Source organism: Macrobrachium rosenbergii, chromosome 13, assembly GCF_040412425.1.
Source record: "Macrobrachium rosenbergii isolate ZJJX-2024 chromosome 13, ASM4041242v1, whole genome shotgun sequence".
NCBI lineage: Eukaryota > Metazoa > Arthropoda > Malacostraca > Decapoda > Palaemonidae > Macrobrachium > Macrobrachium rosenbergii.
Genome location: NC_089753.1, coordinates 22,327,971 through 22,344,403, shown reverse-complemented (window position 1 = coordinate 22,344,403; position 16,433 = coordinate 22,327,971). Strand labels below are relative to the sequence as shown.

At 37.8% G+C, this 16,433-nt stretch overlaps 1 protein-coding gene across 7 annotated transcripts in view; it reads right to left on the bottom strand.

Annotated features, from left to right (window-relative positions):
- The window catches only part of LOC136845000 (acyl-coenzyme A thioesterase 1-like), a 61,878-nt gene extending 46,752 nt beyond the window's left edge, over positions 1-15,126 (bottom strand). For 2 of the 7 annotated variants that reach the window (XM_067114607.1, XM_067114601.1), the window contains exons 1-6: positions 14,961-15,090; positions 12,329-12,439; positions 12,044-12,198; positions 10,490-10,649; positions 9,892-10,060; positions 8,093-8,295 (exon numbers count right to left, since the gene is read on the bottom strand). In XM_067114607.1, coding sequence (XP_066970708.1) covers positions 8,093-8,295; positions 9,892-10,060; positions 10,490-10,649; positions 12,044-12,198; positions 12,329-12,346 — 705 coding nt within the window. In that variant the 5' untranslated portion in view covers positions 12,347-12,439; positions 14,961-15,090. Of the gene's footprint in view, positions 1-8,092; positions 8,296-9,891; positions 10,061-10,489; positions 10,650-12,043; positions 12,199-12,328; positions 12,440-14,342; positions 14,484-14,701; positions 14,898-14,960 lie in introns of those variants that run through there. The other 5 variants (XM_067114604.1, XM_067114602.1, XM_067114605.1 and 2 more) reach the window with 5 other exon arrangements.
- Positions 15,127-16,433: the final 1,307 nt, after the last annotated feature.

Below are 16,433 nucleotides of genomic sequence, written 5' to 3'. Positions count from 1 at the left end.
GTTCTGTCCCTCTGATGCTCCACTTCTTGCAAAACTTAAAAGGACTGGCTCCCACTTGAGCACGGAGGACTTCTTCCTCATTTCTTGGGCAAGAGCTTGAGCCTCTCTTGATAGTTCTGGCCAAGAAGCAGACATTGGAGCAGGTCCTAGACTGGAAATTGGCTTACTCCCACGAAAGGGATGTTGCTGGATAGGAGAGACCATCTTAGGAACAAACATGGACGAATCCTTGGGGCAACTGGAAGAATGCACCAGAGGATCCTAAGTCAACTTCTATTGGAGGTCCGACTTCTGGGCCTGAGTGACTCCTTTAGGGAATAGGAGCACCAAAATATCTCTTCTTCAAAACCCCCAAAAAGAGAAAAGCGCTGCAAGTTCAAGAAAGCCATCCCTGATGGTCTTGTTTGCACAAGAAAAGACTCCTAGCCAGTCTGAGGCGAAGTCTCCAATAAATCATGCAATCTTCAATCTTGGCCAGCACTCTCACCATCCAATCCCAGAAACTGAAAGCTTCAAACAACTCAAGAGGTCTTTGACAAGGAGGTCACGTTCTGCTGATGAAAAACAATTTTTGCCGACAAAAACACTGAGCATCAAGAAGGAGCTTCCCCAGTGGTGTTAGAAAAGAAACCTCCTACAGATTAAGTATGAGGGAGGAAAGACGAAGGAAGCCTTAACTTGCTCCCTCTTAGCAGAAAACCAAACTGCAATCTCTTTGAGTGCCTTCCTAGAAGAAGAGGAAAACACAACTGGGGGGAGCTAGTTCTGTCATCTGGATGGCCCCTCATCAGGAAGGTTGAGGTAGGCAAGACCAGAGGCTAGCTGGAGCCAAAAAAAGGGGTGGAAAGCTCACATGCAATTATTGAAGGAGAGCTGCCTACGCTAGGAGATCTGCGGTTGAAAATGGGCGCTTGGTGAATGCATTAATACTTAGGAGTTGGCGCTGGGCACTCAGGTGCTGGCACCGGGCACTTGGGATCTGCCGCCAGGCACTCGGAAATGGGTGCCAGGAGCTTTACAACTGATGCTGAGCACTTGGGAGCTGGCACCAGGCGCCCAGAAACTGGCGGCGGACACTTGAACAAAGACAATGAACACCTAGAATGGATTGCTGGGTGCTTGGGAGCCAAATATTGGTGCCCAACAAAAGTATGCTTAGGAGAGAAATACTCAGGACTGTCCCATGCACTGCAGGAAGGTTTAGGACTGCGCCCGGTTCCTTAAACCACTAACTGGGCAGCGGAGAAGAGTGGCAAGCATCTCCTGCATGCCTCTTCAATGGACAAGACGAATCTAGAAAGCGCTTGCAGCACTTCCAAGTCTGGGCTGGAGTCTTGAGAGTTGGACGACAACTGGTGCACATCCAAGATGCCTTTCCAGTGGCTGTCTATCGAAGCCCGGGATATTCGTGCAACAGCTTCGACTGAAGGGACACCAACCAATGGGCAAACCCCACCGGCCTCCCTTGGATTTCCGGCATGTCTTCTCCCTGGGTTGGGTTACACTTTCTCCTGTCAAGACGCCTTTCCAGTGGCTGTCTGCCGATACCTGGGAACACACAACAGGTTCAACTGAGGGGGCAACTACTCCTGGGCCAACCACATCAGCCTCCATTGGACTTTCGGTATGTCTTCTCCCAGGTTCAGTGACCTTGGTCTAGGAGAACCGGCGAATGAGTAGTCACCTCCTCCACTTGCACAACACTATCACTTGTCACTCTGCGGGAAGTGGCACCGTCTGAATATGTTTTCCCACAAACACCTTCAGTGATGCACCTAACTCCACCACTGTATTCACTAGTAGGATAATTTTCTTGTGAAACCTAGACTCTAGACTGGCAATGGCATCGGGTTTGGAAGCTAGGAAGCCAGGCGAGGGAGTAGGTGGATTAAAAGTAGGAGGGCTAGTAGCAGGAGAAAAATTAGGAAGAGGGGAAGAAGGAATAACAGAGCTATCTTCTAACCTAGGCTAGGGTACAATACTACGCTAAGGGAAGCGCGTTTCTAGGCTCTAGAGGCCGCTTTCCTTTTCCTATCCCTCTCTAACTTGTCTGGTTGAGATCAAGTACCTTCTACTCTTGCTAATCATTACATTTAGCACAAGTTTTCTCCCTGCTATATTTCTGCCCACTACACTTACTGCAAATTGTATGAGAATCATTTGACCATTTGATTAATCTGGTTTTGCAATTTTCACTACAATAGGGAACTATGTGAACTTGAATCAGACATAATAATAACCAAAGAACTAGAAAAAATGATTCTGAAAGCTATTAAGGCTTGAAGGCTACTCAAATAAGCGATAATACTTCACCGAAACCCAGCCATACAACAAAAAATCAGTAAACAAAAGCTGCAGCAAACCCCTGACGTTACTCGAGAGCACAGCAGAAACAGAATGTGGTTTTCTGCCGAGTCATTTCCAGTACTCCCGTTAATGGCTTCCTGATATTCATAAAATACATTTTGGCACTCACAGGGGTACTGTATAAGCATATCATCTGTGAACCTTTACCAAAGCTGTTTCCAAAATGATAAGAGGAAAAGCAGTCTGAATGTCTATGTTTTGAAACATGGGCTGCCATGTATTATCTGTTACTTTGACAATGGTTTCAAGACAATTTTGGCATAGATATAAAGCTACCTGGTGGTTGTTTAATAATAAGGAAAACCTCAGAATTCTACATGAACAAAAGCCAGAACCTTCCTGTCATATCAAAAACAAAGGAGGACAATCAACAGCACTTTCTCATCTGAATGCCTCCAGACACTTTCTTTCTCCAGACAGAGTAATTTTCATTTCAAACTACAAGAGACAGTAAAAATGATGTGAGCCCAATGTGCCAATCCCCAAACAACATACTTCAGAGCAATTAAGAGTAGTACAGTATTTTAGATGACAAATTATTTAAAGTTTTAAATAATGCAGTTAACTTGTTTCAAAGCTCTGTTTCTTCTTGGACAGACTTTTTACTCCTTCCTGCAAAAGGAGGCCTCACAATCTTATCTTTTGATATTCCTAAACCAACACCAAGTTAAGTCCAGCCAGTAATACTCACAATACTGTATTGTAATAAATTTTGGAGAGCTGGGATGAAAGCAATCCCAGAAAAAAAGTTGTTACTTATGAACCGTAAAAACTTTCAAAGTATTCCTCTGCAAACATTACATATGCCTCTTATTTTACCTTTGCCGAATTTCTGCTAAACAGGAAAGTGATGCTCTTAGGTCTTCACAACACTTCATCTACAAGGGTGGTTAGTTAATGAGCCTCAAAAAGTATTTTACCTACACCAACGATTAAAAATTCTTGACTCTTGTGGGGCAATCTTATGAATTTGCTCTTAAGAATTATAAAATAAAAATCTTCAAAAACCAAAAAGATGGATAAGCCAAAAATACAGGTTCTGAAAATATTCTTTCAGAGAGTTTGTTTCCAAAGTTAGTCATTCACTCTTGACTGAAATTACAATAAAATGAAATATATTCTTAAGTAATGTTGTATTCCATTCTATACCAATGGGAACTGAATCAAAGTTCCTCGTTGGGCGAGTGGGTTCCGTTCTCAGCTAGCACTCTGCTGGCTACAAGTTCGAATCTCCGACCAACCAATGAAGAATAAGAGGAATTTATTTCTGGTGACAGAAATTCATTTCTCGCTATAATGTGGTTCGGATTCCACAATAAGCTGTAGGTCCCATTGCTAGGTAACCAATTGGTTCTTAGCTACGTAAAATAAATTTAATCCTTCGGCCCAGCCCTAGGAGAGCTATTAATCAGCTCAGTGGTCTGGTTAAACTAAGGTATACTTAACTTAAGGAACTGAATCAGGAGAGATGGAGATTAAGTAACAACGTGTTAAATTGGTATGCCCAACTCTCAGGCAAATCACCACAGTACATCTTTTATTCATATTTCTTCAATATTCAATATACTGGTCAAATCTGTTTTTATTTGTTCTAACAGCCTTATGTAAAAAAAATTCTATCTAGCAATCCAAACATTTTTTTTCTTTTATTTGGAAGCTGAGAACTAAGAGACAGAAAGCTGGAAATGAACAGAGATTTGTGGGTGTGAAAGTACAGATATGACATGATTGGCAGAATTTCGCAAAAGCCCTTTACATTGCACGTATTTGGAGACGATGAGGAAAATGGATGACTTTTAATGGTTTCACCTGAATTTTCATCTGATATCAGATTCATCCATTCCCTGTGGTCTTTTCCCACCTAGTTGTCCAATTTCTTCAACTTACTCTATTTTCACATCTCATTTAGGAACAGATCTTAAGGCCATAACCTTTGAAAGGCTCAAAACATGTGGTGGTCTTATGCAAGTAAATAAATGTTCTGCTGTCAAATGAAATCATAACAAGTTATGTCAACTCAGCTTCCATATCAGAGGAGATAAGGCAACAAAACCAAGACCAGTGGATGATTTATAACCATCAGTTTAAAGTGCATGGATGGTACATACTTGGATTTTATGCATTATCATACAAGGAGGAAGCTTTGTTATTAAAGAGGTTGTAATCAATAAATTAATTAAAGGGATGCTTGTAATCAATGAGCTGATTGTTGTAATGAAAATCAGAAATGAACATGAATAAAACCCATCTGTATGATGAAAATCAAAATTAAATATATATGAATAAACACCATCTATATGATAAAGTCACTATTCAGTACTTTTAGAACGCTCCAAATGGTTACTAAACCACAGTGTACAAAAGTGTCTCACCTTAATAGCAGGAGGGCCTAAAGTGTTGCAATGGATCTGTAGAGTTTACACTGAACATAAAACATGGGTTGAGGCCGTTTTCAAAGAGGAAGTTGGTAAAGGACCAGTACTTTTCTGTTCTCTCATGGGAAAGGCATATCAGAGTGGATGGAGTCAATTTTCATCCCCAGTAAAGAGAATGCTGGGGCAAGCATGAGGTTTGATTTCTTCAGGCTGAAGTGAATTCCTAAGATGCCATATTCAAAATCCTTCGAAGTGACAAGGAAAAGCACTGTTGTCTTGCTCACAGTTAAGAAAAGCCCACTGCCCAAGTGCTTTTGGACATAAATTCAATTTGGTAAAACGTTGATGTGAACATGGACAAGACCAGAATGAAAATTTTGAAGTTGAAACAGAAGCAACCACACTAGACGAATTTGTCTCCACATAAAATGAAGGGATTTCTAGGATGACAAACAGTTACCTTGGAAGAATAGAGGAGACTTCGTTTCCACTGAGAATGAGAGATTTCAGGTGAAATGACAAAAGGAACTTCTTAGGAAGACTGATCTCTAAAAAATGACAAAAGGAACTTCTTAAGAAGACTGATCTCTATCTTCCTGCTTTTTCTTTTTATCACAAAGATCAGACTGCCAAAGTAAGAAAGTTTGAAAACAAGTTGTACTTAGTTTTTAGGTATGATGTTGACCTCAAAATCTCAGAGATAAAGAGTAGAAACCAACCTGATATACAGAGCCTGTGAAGGATGGTTATTCACAAGAGGGAGTTGGTAATCAAACATTTTTGGTTTCATGGAAAATAACTGAAAATGGGATACTGTAAGATGGTGAGGCTTGAACTACCAGGGTATACGACGACCTACTATGACCTCAGCAGGATTTCTCTAATCTGGTTGGTGGTAGTGGAATACCTTGCTCTTCCAATTTTGTCACCTCCCACCTATGCCATCCACTTGGGCCATAAATGCAGCAGTGTAGGTCAACAGTTTATGCTTCTTTATTTTGGGAGCAAACATCTACTGTAGCTATTCTGAATTACATCTAAGAATTTAAGGGGCTGACTTATATGCCAACATGCATGGCAATTGACTTTGTCTTATTTCCAATACCTTCTTAAGGGGCTGACTTATATGCCAACATGCATGGCAATTGACTTTGTCTTATTTCCAATACCTACTTATTTCAGACCAAATCTTAGGAGAGAAGATACTCTTACTGGTTTTGTAAACAAGGTTTTCATTATACTGTACTAGCTACACAAAGCTGAAGTGAATGTTGAAATGGGTCAAGCCATGACCATGCAGGCATAAAAGGAAATGAAGATGCCAACAAAGCACCAAAAGTTGTACATACTACATCGAGTTCAGAAATAACCATTCCCCTCATTTACCATCTCCAAAACCCACTGAGTTCAGAGGTCTGGTTAAACAAATCATTTATAACTAACTAACTAACACTGTCTGTATGGAAGGACAGGTTTTTGAAGTAAAATGAAACCAACAACAAATGAAAATAAATAAATCCATCATGGGTTATGGCATCCTTCAAAGCGAAAAGAATGCAATACTGAAGCAATACTATCCTGCCTTAAAACTTGTCAAACTCGTTAGACCAGTGGATATTTAATGAATTACAACACGCAGAGAATGCAGGTCAACACTAATAGTTACGCATGTTAGGAGTTCAAACAATAGTGAATGTTAAGCTCTGGAAATAAGCTAATTATGGACATTTTCCATGGATTTTCATTATTTACATTTTAAAACCTATAACTTACCAAATAAATTTGAACTTTTACTAATAACAAAAAATGAAATGGGCCATCCCTGTCAGTCAAGTGTCTTGACTCAGTGGTCTAGTTAATATTAGTAATGATAAAACAGGTTCTGACATAGGAAAAACCTATTTTTGGTAGCTGCTGTGAGTCCTCAAAGGAGTTACTCTTATGGTCTCCCTCCCCGCCCGAGGCTCCAAAGACAGACCAGCCAATCTCAAAGAATTCTCTTCTAACTGGTCTCTGTCAGAATAGTGGATGTTGGCACAATGATAGAATATAGGCTCTCCTTCCTGACGAGCTCTTCTGTGCATTTCCCTTCTTAAAGACGGCATTTATCTTGCTGGAAGTTTATTCCGGTCGTCAGAATAGCTGGCCCAAACCCAACTCGGTCATCAGAATAGCTGGCCCAAATCCAAAGTGAAGCAACCATTGAAACTTCATAAGATCCACCTCTGTGGAACCAGACCCACTTAATACTTCCTACATCAATAATTTACTCCAACTTCCTTTTGCAGTGGCCAGTCATAAAACAAAACTGTTGACACTGACTGACACAGATGCAAGAATCTTGCTTATGAGGATTCCCTATCTCAGCGAGGCATGTTCACTTCTTAACATCCAACTTGCACCCTTAACATCATAACTGAAGTCCTTGCACACAACCTAAGAGGTGTATCACTCAAGTTTTCAACAAAAATATCAACAGGAAACAAAGGGAGATAGAGAGAAGAGGGCTGTGCATTCTCTCCTAAGATACAGGGAGTGTTTTCTTAATGAATTTTCCAATCAAACAATATAGTCCAGTAATTTATCAAGCACTATTTCTTCTATTTGTTATCCGCATATATCCAGTGCGATTATGTCTTAGCAGAATACAGTCAAAGCTAATGAACAATATTTTTCAATAATTTTTCACTTTAACAATGTATATATATCCATAAGCCCCAAATTAACACTGAATAGTGATAACCCATCAATGGCTGACATAGACAAGACAATGTAACATTCACATCAATTCTAGTAAGAGCAGAGGTTATCTTCCCACTTGCAAATGAAATTCACAAATTTTCTTTCTCAAGATTCACATCATTTTGATGTCCTGTGGTAATGAATATTTTCTCTCCTGAATATAACACTTTTCTCTGCTATATATTAACAAAAATAGCAATCGGTACTGTTATCATCTAGTTATCTGAGTACACTTCTGAACAATAATTATGCCTAAAAGTTTTGACATCATCAGTCACATTTACAAATTTTTGGATTACATGTACTCATACTGTTCATGGGCCTCCAGTCTTTTTGTTGCATCATATTACTGAACTGGAATTTATATATCCTGTAAATTTTGGCAAACTTTTTTAAATACCATTCTGGTAGTCATATGTACTGTAGTTCAGTTGATTTCAGTTTAACAGATTATACATCAAGAAAATATTTCAAGCACAGTACAAAAGTGGATATAGAAATGAAAAAGGAGACAGCAAATAAAATGTTAAAATATTCAAGCCTGCTACAGGTAAAATATTTCTACCAAGCACATGTATAAAAACAAGTGGAAAAACGACAAGACTCACCTTCTCATGTTTCAACAGATATTCCACGGCCTCTTCAAAGTATGCAATGTCAAACTCTTCCAAGCCTTTGGGAAGGTCATCATAATTGAAAAAAGCAAGTGCAAGAGATGCGAAGCCTCGGGAAGCAAGCTGAGCCGACCTAAATTCAAGAAGGCCTCCTGCAGTACCGAACATATCGACAACTCCTGGGAATGGACCATCACCTGCAAAGGAAATCTTTTGTTAAAGACAAAACAGACAAATACAAACAATCTATCAATATAATACAATGAACACATAGAAACAGACATACATACAAACATAACCATGAAGGAGGACAATGGAAAAAGTAAAAGAAATACAGTAGTATCCAATGTGAGAGCTAACTACAAGAGAGAGAGAGAGAGAGAGAGAGAGAGAGAGAGAGAGAGAGAGAGAGAGAGATGTCCTTACTTAAAATATCAAGTTAAATTATTTATGAATTATTACGGAGACAGAGAGAATAACATGAGAGAGAGGTTATTCTTACGTTAGATGTCAAAAGATGGAAATTCACGATTTATGTAGGAAAAAGGGAAATCCTTTGACATGCTGTGGGCAACCACTGACATATTTGACAAGTTTGCCCTTGCCCCTCTCTTCAAAGGTTTCACAAAAGGTCGGGAAATTATATTTGTTTGTTTAAAATATCACATAATTTACTATAGAAATGCATAAATTTTGTAATTACAGTTTTATTATTATTATTATTATTATTATTATTATTTAATCTTATTATTAAAAATTACTTATTATTTGGTAAATCTTTTATCATACAAAACAAATAAACATATACATGTAACCATAAAAATTCTCTCATCTTGGTGAGAGAGAGAGAATTATTCTTATTTAATGTTATTTAATTTACACATAAAAGCTTGAAAACTTATAAATTACATAAAAATGTAAACAAACACTTCTGCAGGGTTTCCCATGGATTCACAAATGTTGTGTGTCTGCGAAAAAATCGCGTATGGAAATTAGTTAGGTTCCAATGAAAAGTTTGCGTATCTGTGAATTCGCGCAACTTGAATTATGTAAGATCGAGGTATTATTGTGTGTATATGTGTATATTTACAGAGTATTGTATATATATATATATACGTACTGTATTATAAAATTTATCAAGTACCTGTTGAGAAGGAATAAATCTGTGAAAATGATTAGGTCACTGTACGAGTATGTGGAAAAAGGACAGCTAAATGAAAAATTAAGAAAGTAAGGTAGTAAATAATTTTACTAAGGTAAACTGAAGAAAACATAGATTAAAAAATCATTAACAGGAAGTCAGGAACAAAAACTTACGAGCACGAAAGCATAAAAGTACACCCGTCTTTGGATCAGGTTGTAGTTTAAAATATATTTTAAGTGTAAGCAACCATCACTAGTACATTATATATTTATATATATATATATATATATATATATATATATATATATATATATATATATATATATATATAAATGGATAGATACACAGATATAGATATATTTAGAGATGAAAGTCACCACCAACAAAAATGACATTTGCTCTAAGCAATTATGACAGTGATGGAAAGATGATATAAGTTCTAAGTACAGTTGATTAGTACAATCTTTCATTTAGAAGAGTATAAAACACTCTCAAGGGCTCCTGGAGGCTCCTGGAACCCCAATTTAGATCAAGACTTCTGAATGACACTGTCTCTTACTTTTTTGAGGTCTACAACACTATCCACATCTGACAAAAATTATGCACACAAAAACTATAACTGCTAAAAGAACTATGAGCCTTTTCTTACCTGGAGGTAAAAACAAAGAGCCTCTAACTTTTCCATAACGCACTGGAATACGCTGAACACCAGGGGCCATATAGTGTCTTTCATTAACAACAGATGACAGAGGTTTACTTGCTTCTGGTGAACACAGTGTTTCGGCACTAAGATGTCCATCATGCACGCTTATTGTAACCTAAGTAAAAATATATAGTTAATGAACAACTTAAAAAATACATAGTTAATATATAACTTTAGCAATGCACGTTTCCACAGGTCGAGAACTAAATCCTACAATGAAATCATAGATGTTCTAGCCCGATTCTTTATCAGGTTCCATTATGTTATTACAGTATACTGAAATGAGCTAAAGCCAGATTATTATGATACCAACAATACAATTAATTTTTTTCCCAATTTCAACAATTTTACTATTGAATAAAAAAAATTAGTTGATGTTTCACTAAAACGAACATTATTGATTTGGGAGTTAGCAAGCTGCACATATGAAATTACAATCACAAAAAAAATCCCAGGACAAATCTCCCCTAGAACTGTACAAAAATACACAAAGGTTAACACCCCTCATGTAAATATACAAGGCACACTTTAAAAAATGACTTACAATATTGGGATTTTCAACATCTCTTTTGAAAAACCGAGTATATTTATATTCATTTGGTGCTGGGGCGAGAGATCCAAAGAGACCCATGGGAAAAACACCCTCATACTCTCCACCAAGCGATTCCATCACATCAACGTCAACCTCACCATTCCCATCAGCTCTGAAAGAGAGGACAACAGTCTACACAGGGACCTTTCTAAAGTTATGTTTACAACGCTTTCCTCTTTACTATGAAGTCTCAGCAAAAATCAGTCTTCTAAAATGAAATTATTTCTTATCATTTCCCTAGTTAGAGTACTGCAGTTAGATGTAAGTCCCTTCTTATGTAAATTCTTTGGTGTGGTACTGTGGGTTCAGGCAAGCTGTTACTGCTGCGCTTAAAGATTGGTGAAAGAACATTCAAGTTTAAGACTTGGATAAGGCTTTGCTGTCTTTTTACTTTAGTCTGAAATATTACCAGACCTTGGCATACCAGTCATATGACAGTAAAATGTTTGTAAATGGTGCTTGGTTGCAACTGTATCATCTAAAATTATTGACAAATTATTTTGCATACAATACAGCATACGTGCAATAAGTATCAATACATTTATGATTATAAAACCCTATAATATTTGATGTATATGTTCAGCTGTCAGTGTTCCAAGTGTTAGTACAGAGATAAAAATTTCAGTGTTGCAATTAATTTTTGCTGTTGGGAAACATGTTGCAACTAATTTTTGTTGTTGGGAAACTTTCATTATTGACATAAAACTGTCACTCGCTCTCACTGCAATGCAAAAATTCCTCCTTGACAGGTTTTCCCTTCACAAATTATGCTTGATATACCCAAGCATGAGGGTCGAGGCGTGTTCACAGAAGACAACTTGCACTGCCACATTTTGTATAGAAAATTGAGTTATAAAATTATGAAATATGCTAACAAGCAGTCTTATTTTCTCCTTTTAGTGCTCTTTAAAGCAATATCCTGGATTACTTTTGTTATTTTTACTCATGGATGAAACAACACCCTTCAACTGACTACTGTACTTACAATAAAGGAGAGTTGAAACATTTAACATCAAATCTTGGGGGTTTAAGCAATTTTGTAACGAATAATTTTCTGCTTTTGAATATGGTGAATGAGGAGCTTTAGCCATCCAGGATGAAGAAGCAGCTTATAACATACCTATCCTTGACCTGAGATAACGATGGGATACGTGACAATGAGCATACCATGCTCTCTATTATGACTGAAAAAGATTCGATACATTTACCATCAGAAACCTTGTACACTATATTAATCACAAATTGGTTACTATTAGTCATTTCATTCAATGTGGCAATTAAATATCTTCCTTTTCCTTACATGTTTTCACTTAGAATAAGCTTGGCACTGCTTATAATGGTGTAAACACAGCTTTGACCCTCACACCAGAGTAACCAGAGTAGCCTACAAAGTACACAAGACAAGAGAAAGGAGAAAACTCACAACCTTTAAATTTGAATCAAACATATCGCAAAGAATACAACACTTTCTTGATTCCATATACAGTAAACAGAATGCATTTTTACCTGTAATGTGCATAAGACATGAAATGGACATTCCGAACATCCTTCATAGATGAATGAAGAGTGACATCCTGACCTGGCTTCAAGCCTGATACCTTTATGGAAACTGGTTCGTCATGAAGACAGGACAGTGGATTAACAGACAACATAACACCGTCCTGTAATGGAGAGAGAAGGAAAGGATAACTCTTGGTAATGTGTACAATTCAATCAAATTTAAATACAAAAGCACAGCATTATTAAATCAATCTAAATACAGTATCTCCATTTGTCAAACAATGCACCTACCTGTGAGGTAGAACTCATGCTGCTTAGCTTACAAAGCGAGGAGCAACAGGAATGAACTTTCTGAATAAGCTGGGTTTGGAAAAGAACTGGTCCTCAACACGTATAGTAGTCCTGAAAAATAAATATATGTTAAATTAAATCTTCTCACTTTTGAAAAGGTTCTTTACATTTCAACAAAATCCTATAGTTTGACCCAAGGCCATCAGTATTAAGAAAGGGGTAAAATATTATATGTAACCGGGGAATAAACCCTTTACAGGTTATAACTACAGATCTATATCATCATTTTGGCTGTCTAGAGACAGTTCTGAACAACCTGATGACAGGTGACTGCTATACCAACTAGCTGTCAGATGCTACTCCACTTCACCTAACATAACCCAAACACACTTCAATATGGTATTTAATGTTTTAAGAACTCTGACTCAGTTATTTGCATCTTACTGTTTGCCTTTCGTAAGTGCTTATGAACATTAATCTTCATTTATGAAATCTAGTTACCCTTCTTTTGCTAGACTTGTTAACTATTTTCTCTTGAAACTTTTCTGTCATAATGATCTCAGACACATCATACCGTTAATAAAGATTAACTGCTCTGACCTCTTAGGGCTAAGTTAAACCCTACCATCACAAGACACAGTAAGTTCATATGTCTTCCATTTAGACTAGTTTTAACAGGTTCTAATGTCCTTTATCCTCCCATCCGTTCTAATTGTGTAATTTATACGAGTTTAGCCAGCACTGCTCTCAGTGAGCTAAGTTAAGTTTTTTGCATCAAACAGTCTCCTTGTACATGCATAAGGACCTTCCAGGCTATCTAATGGCTTGTTGCACATGCAAGTTTAGCAAATTTTGTTATGTTGTTTGGACACAAACACAACTTCCTTAGGTCTCTTGCAATATTATATTTTTACCTGCTCTCACTCTCTTCATGATATACCACTTCAGCCTCTCAGTGTTTCAGAGGTAGGCTGGGAGTGTTCCTGTAGGTTTCACGATAAAGGTTACCTTTATTTACTATAAAAATTACAATGACGAGATGCACAAAATGCAAGACTGACCCATTCTGTTAAACTAATGTGTCCACTGTGGAATCATTAAAGAAATAGAACTCATGTCTGCCATCTCTAATGCAGCAGGACTGTCTTCGAAACCGTTCATCACCTGCGCTTTTCAAAGTCAGCATGGCAGAAAAGGGGGGGATGACCCTAGGCAGGCCTATGGAACTCAAAAGTCTTAAGATATCCGGTAATTCTGGAAGCAAATGTCAGAGTGAGCTAGACTGTGGCACCTGGCGTTTTCTATGTTATTTTACTTGCTTTACAAGAATTTAAAGTAATATTTTGTCGGCTTGATGTAACTAAACTGTAGTTGACCTTTGAAGACTACGACTTGAATTACCCCTAACTTGCCAGGTTAGGTCTAAGCTGGCATTCGCTAATCCCGCCCCCACCTCCATAGCTAATAGGGCAAAATTGTAAATTTGTAAACACCTCTAGGGGTGCATTATGTTGGTATTTTTAGGTGTTTCCTGGTTACAATTTTGCCGTGAGCTATGGAGGGGGTGGGGAAATTGCTGCTGAAATGGTCTTAGACCTACCTGCCTTAGGCCAATTCAAGCGTGTCTTCAAAGGTCAATGACTGCTTAGTTACAGCCGGCCGACAAAATACCTACTTTAATTCCAATAAAGAAAAGAAAATATAGGAAAACGTCAATTGCCATAGTCTAGCTCATCATGCATGACCTGCAAGAATTACCAGATATCCATTTCAGGATTCAATGAAAGAAAATAAGGTAGAACTATATAGTAGCTCCCCGGCGCCAAAAATAATTGAGGTTGGGGGGGGGAGGGGAGTTTTCCCTCTAGGCTAGGGTCACAGTCACCTAGGATAGGTTAGAAAGGGCAAAGCAACTCATGAGATGTGTTAGTTAAAGATCAATAGACCTGTGTGCAATTCACGCGACACTTCCAGAATGGAAGGGCAATTAGAGACAAAATTAAATTTTACCAACCATTTCTCCTGCCTGGGTTGGCCTATAACGTTTTAACCAGGCCTGGGCTACCCAAATGTGCCAATGTCATTGGAAAATGTGAGCAAGAATAGGCTTAGCCTGTTTTAGCCTACATTTCCAGAATGAAATAGCGAGGGACCCAGAAGTAATCCTTACGGTACCCTCGAGCAATGGTGAGCAGTTTTCCAGGATCCAGTTTCAATGTTTTTATTAAGTGCAGCCAAATATCCATATACTAGACTAACCTTAAAAGATAACACCGCGGTACTTCGGCCCTAAATTGATAAAATGATACAGTATAAAGTTTCTTCAATGTCATCTTTGACTAAGCGTATAAAGCAAAAGTTTCTCATACTCACATCTAGGTCTAATCTATAAATCGACTATTACGCCTGAGCTTGCATGAATACGATAAAGTCTAGGCTTGCTCATAATCCCCTTATCATAAACTACGCAACTATGCAACGAAAATGTCTGAAATGTTTTATCTTCGTAGGAGAATTTGCCAAAGTACAATGTATCTAGTTGAGGCCGGCCATAATCACACTACGCTACAGTGGACTAGGCCTATAAATTATTTCAGTAAGTAGGCTAATGGATTACATAAAGATCACATACCCTGAGCCGGTGATGGTCGTGGGTATGATTGGTACAAGAGTGCCGTGCGGAGCTGACCTATACCTTTACCCAAAATCGGGTGAAGTACGTAGTGGTCAAAGTCCAAATCGGCAATGGCAGTAGCCAGGGCAGTAAGTGAGTAAGGGATGATGATGAAATAAAAGTCTCATGTTCGTCATTTTAAACCCTGCGGGTAGAGTACATTAACAAATTGACATAAGCGAACTTGTTTGAGTAATTTTTTATGTATTTATACTAAGTTTGCTTATGCCAGCACAGGCCATTAATTAATGACAGCAGGCAGCCCGTCATATTTGTTCTAATCCATCCTCTCTCTCCTGTGTTAGCCTTTTGGCCATTTTTTCCTATATATAGCATTTCTAACCCTTATCATTCTTTTTTTATATTCCACATATACTCTGTAAACCGTAAAATTCAACATTCCTTTTTTTCATTTACATTCAACATCCACCATCATTCATTATGTCTACTCCCAGATTGGTATAAAAATCAACCATCTTTCTGTATACTTTCATCATCCATATCAACACTCTGTCTTCCTTGATTCCAAACCCAGTCTTGCTCTTGTTAAAGTTTACTTTCTTTTCTCTTAAAAGCTCTTTTACTTGCTTCTGTGGTTTTTCCTCGTTATCCCACATAACAGCTACTTTATTCTTACATTTACTGCCATGGAGACATAATACATCCCTGCCTCAGGCAGTTGCTCAGATCAACTTTTACACCAAACCAGCCATCCTCCTGCCAGACATAATGTTTATTTCTAATACAGGTGTGGTGAAACTTTAAAGTTTTAGGCCCACATTCGGTACGATTTCATTCAACCTTAAGCCCTCCTGCCCTAGCTTTGAATGAGACCAAGTTACAGTGCTGAGGAGTTTACTAACTTACTTAAATGTACCATGATGAAGTCAAAACATTATATTCTTTCCAACTAAAGTGCAGTTGAGAAACAATCAAAAACTATATTTCCTGCACCAATTCTTTTTTGGGTGATGCCACACGGGTTCAACAAATACGCATTTAAAAAGTTTAACACATATAATTAATATTTAAAGGACACAACAATCATCAAGTTACATTAAGAAGCAAGAAAACATTAACATATTACTGCAAAAATTGACAAAACGTTACGTTACGATAGAGGAAAACATAAATGGCAAGAAAAAGAAAACCAGAATATTTCTTATGAAGAAATAACTGCAATCACGACGACAGTTCACGAGGTGAAGGGCTGGATTTTACGAGAATTTCTTCTCTACAACTTGCCTTTCTGGAGTATGCTGCGAAACAGGCCATCTTAACTTCATGTTCTCACCCTGGAAGAAAACTCGGAGCAGTCCATTGATAGCACAGTTGTCACATCTACAAAACTACAGGGTTACGTAACAAACCATCAACTAAAAACACAAACATTAAGTTGTTTAATCGTAACAACATACAAAAAAAAAAATG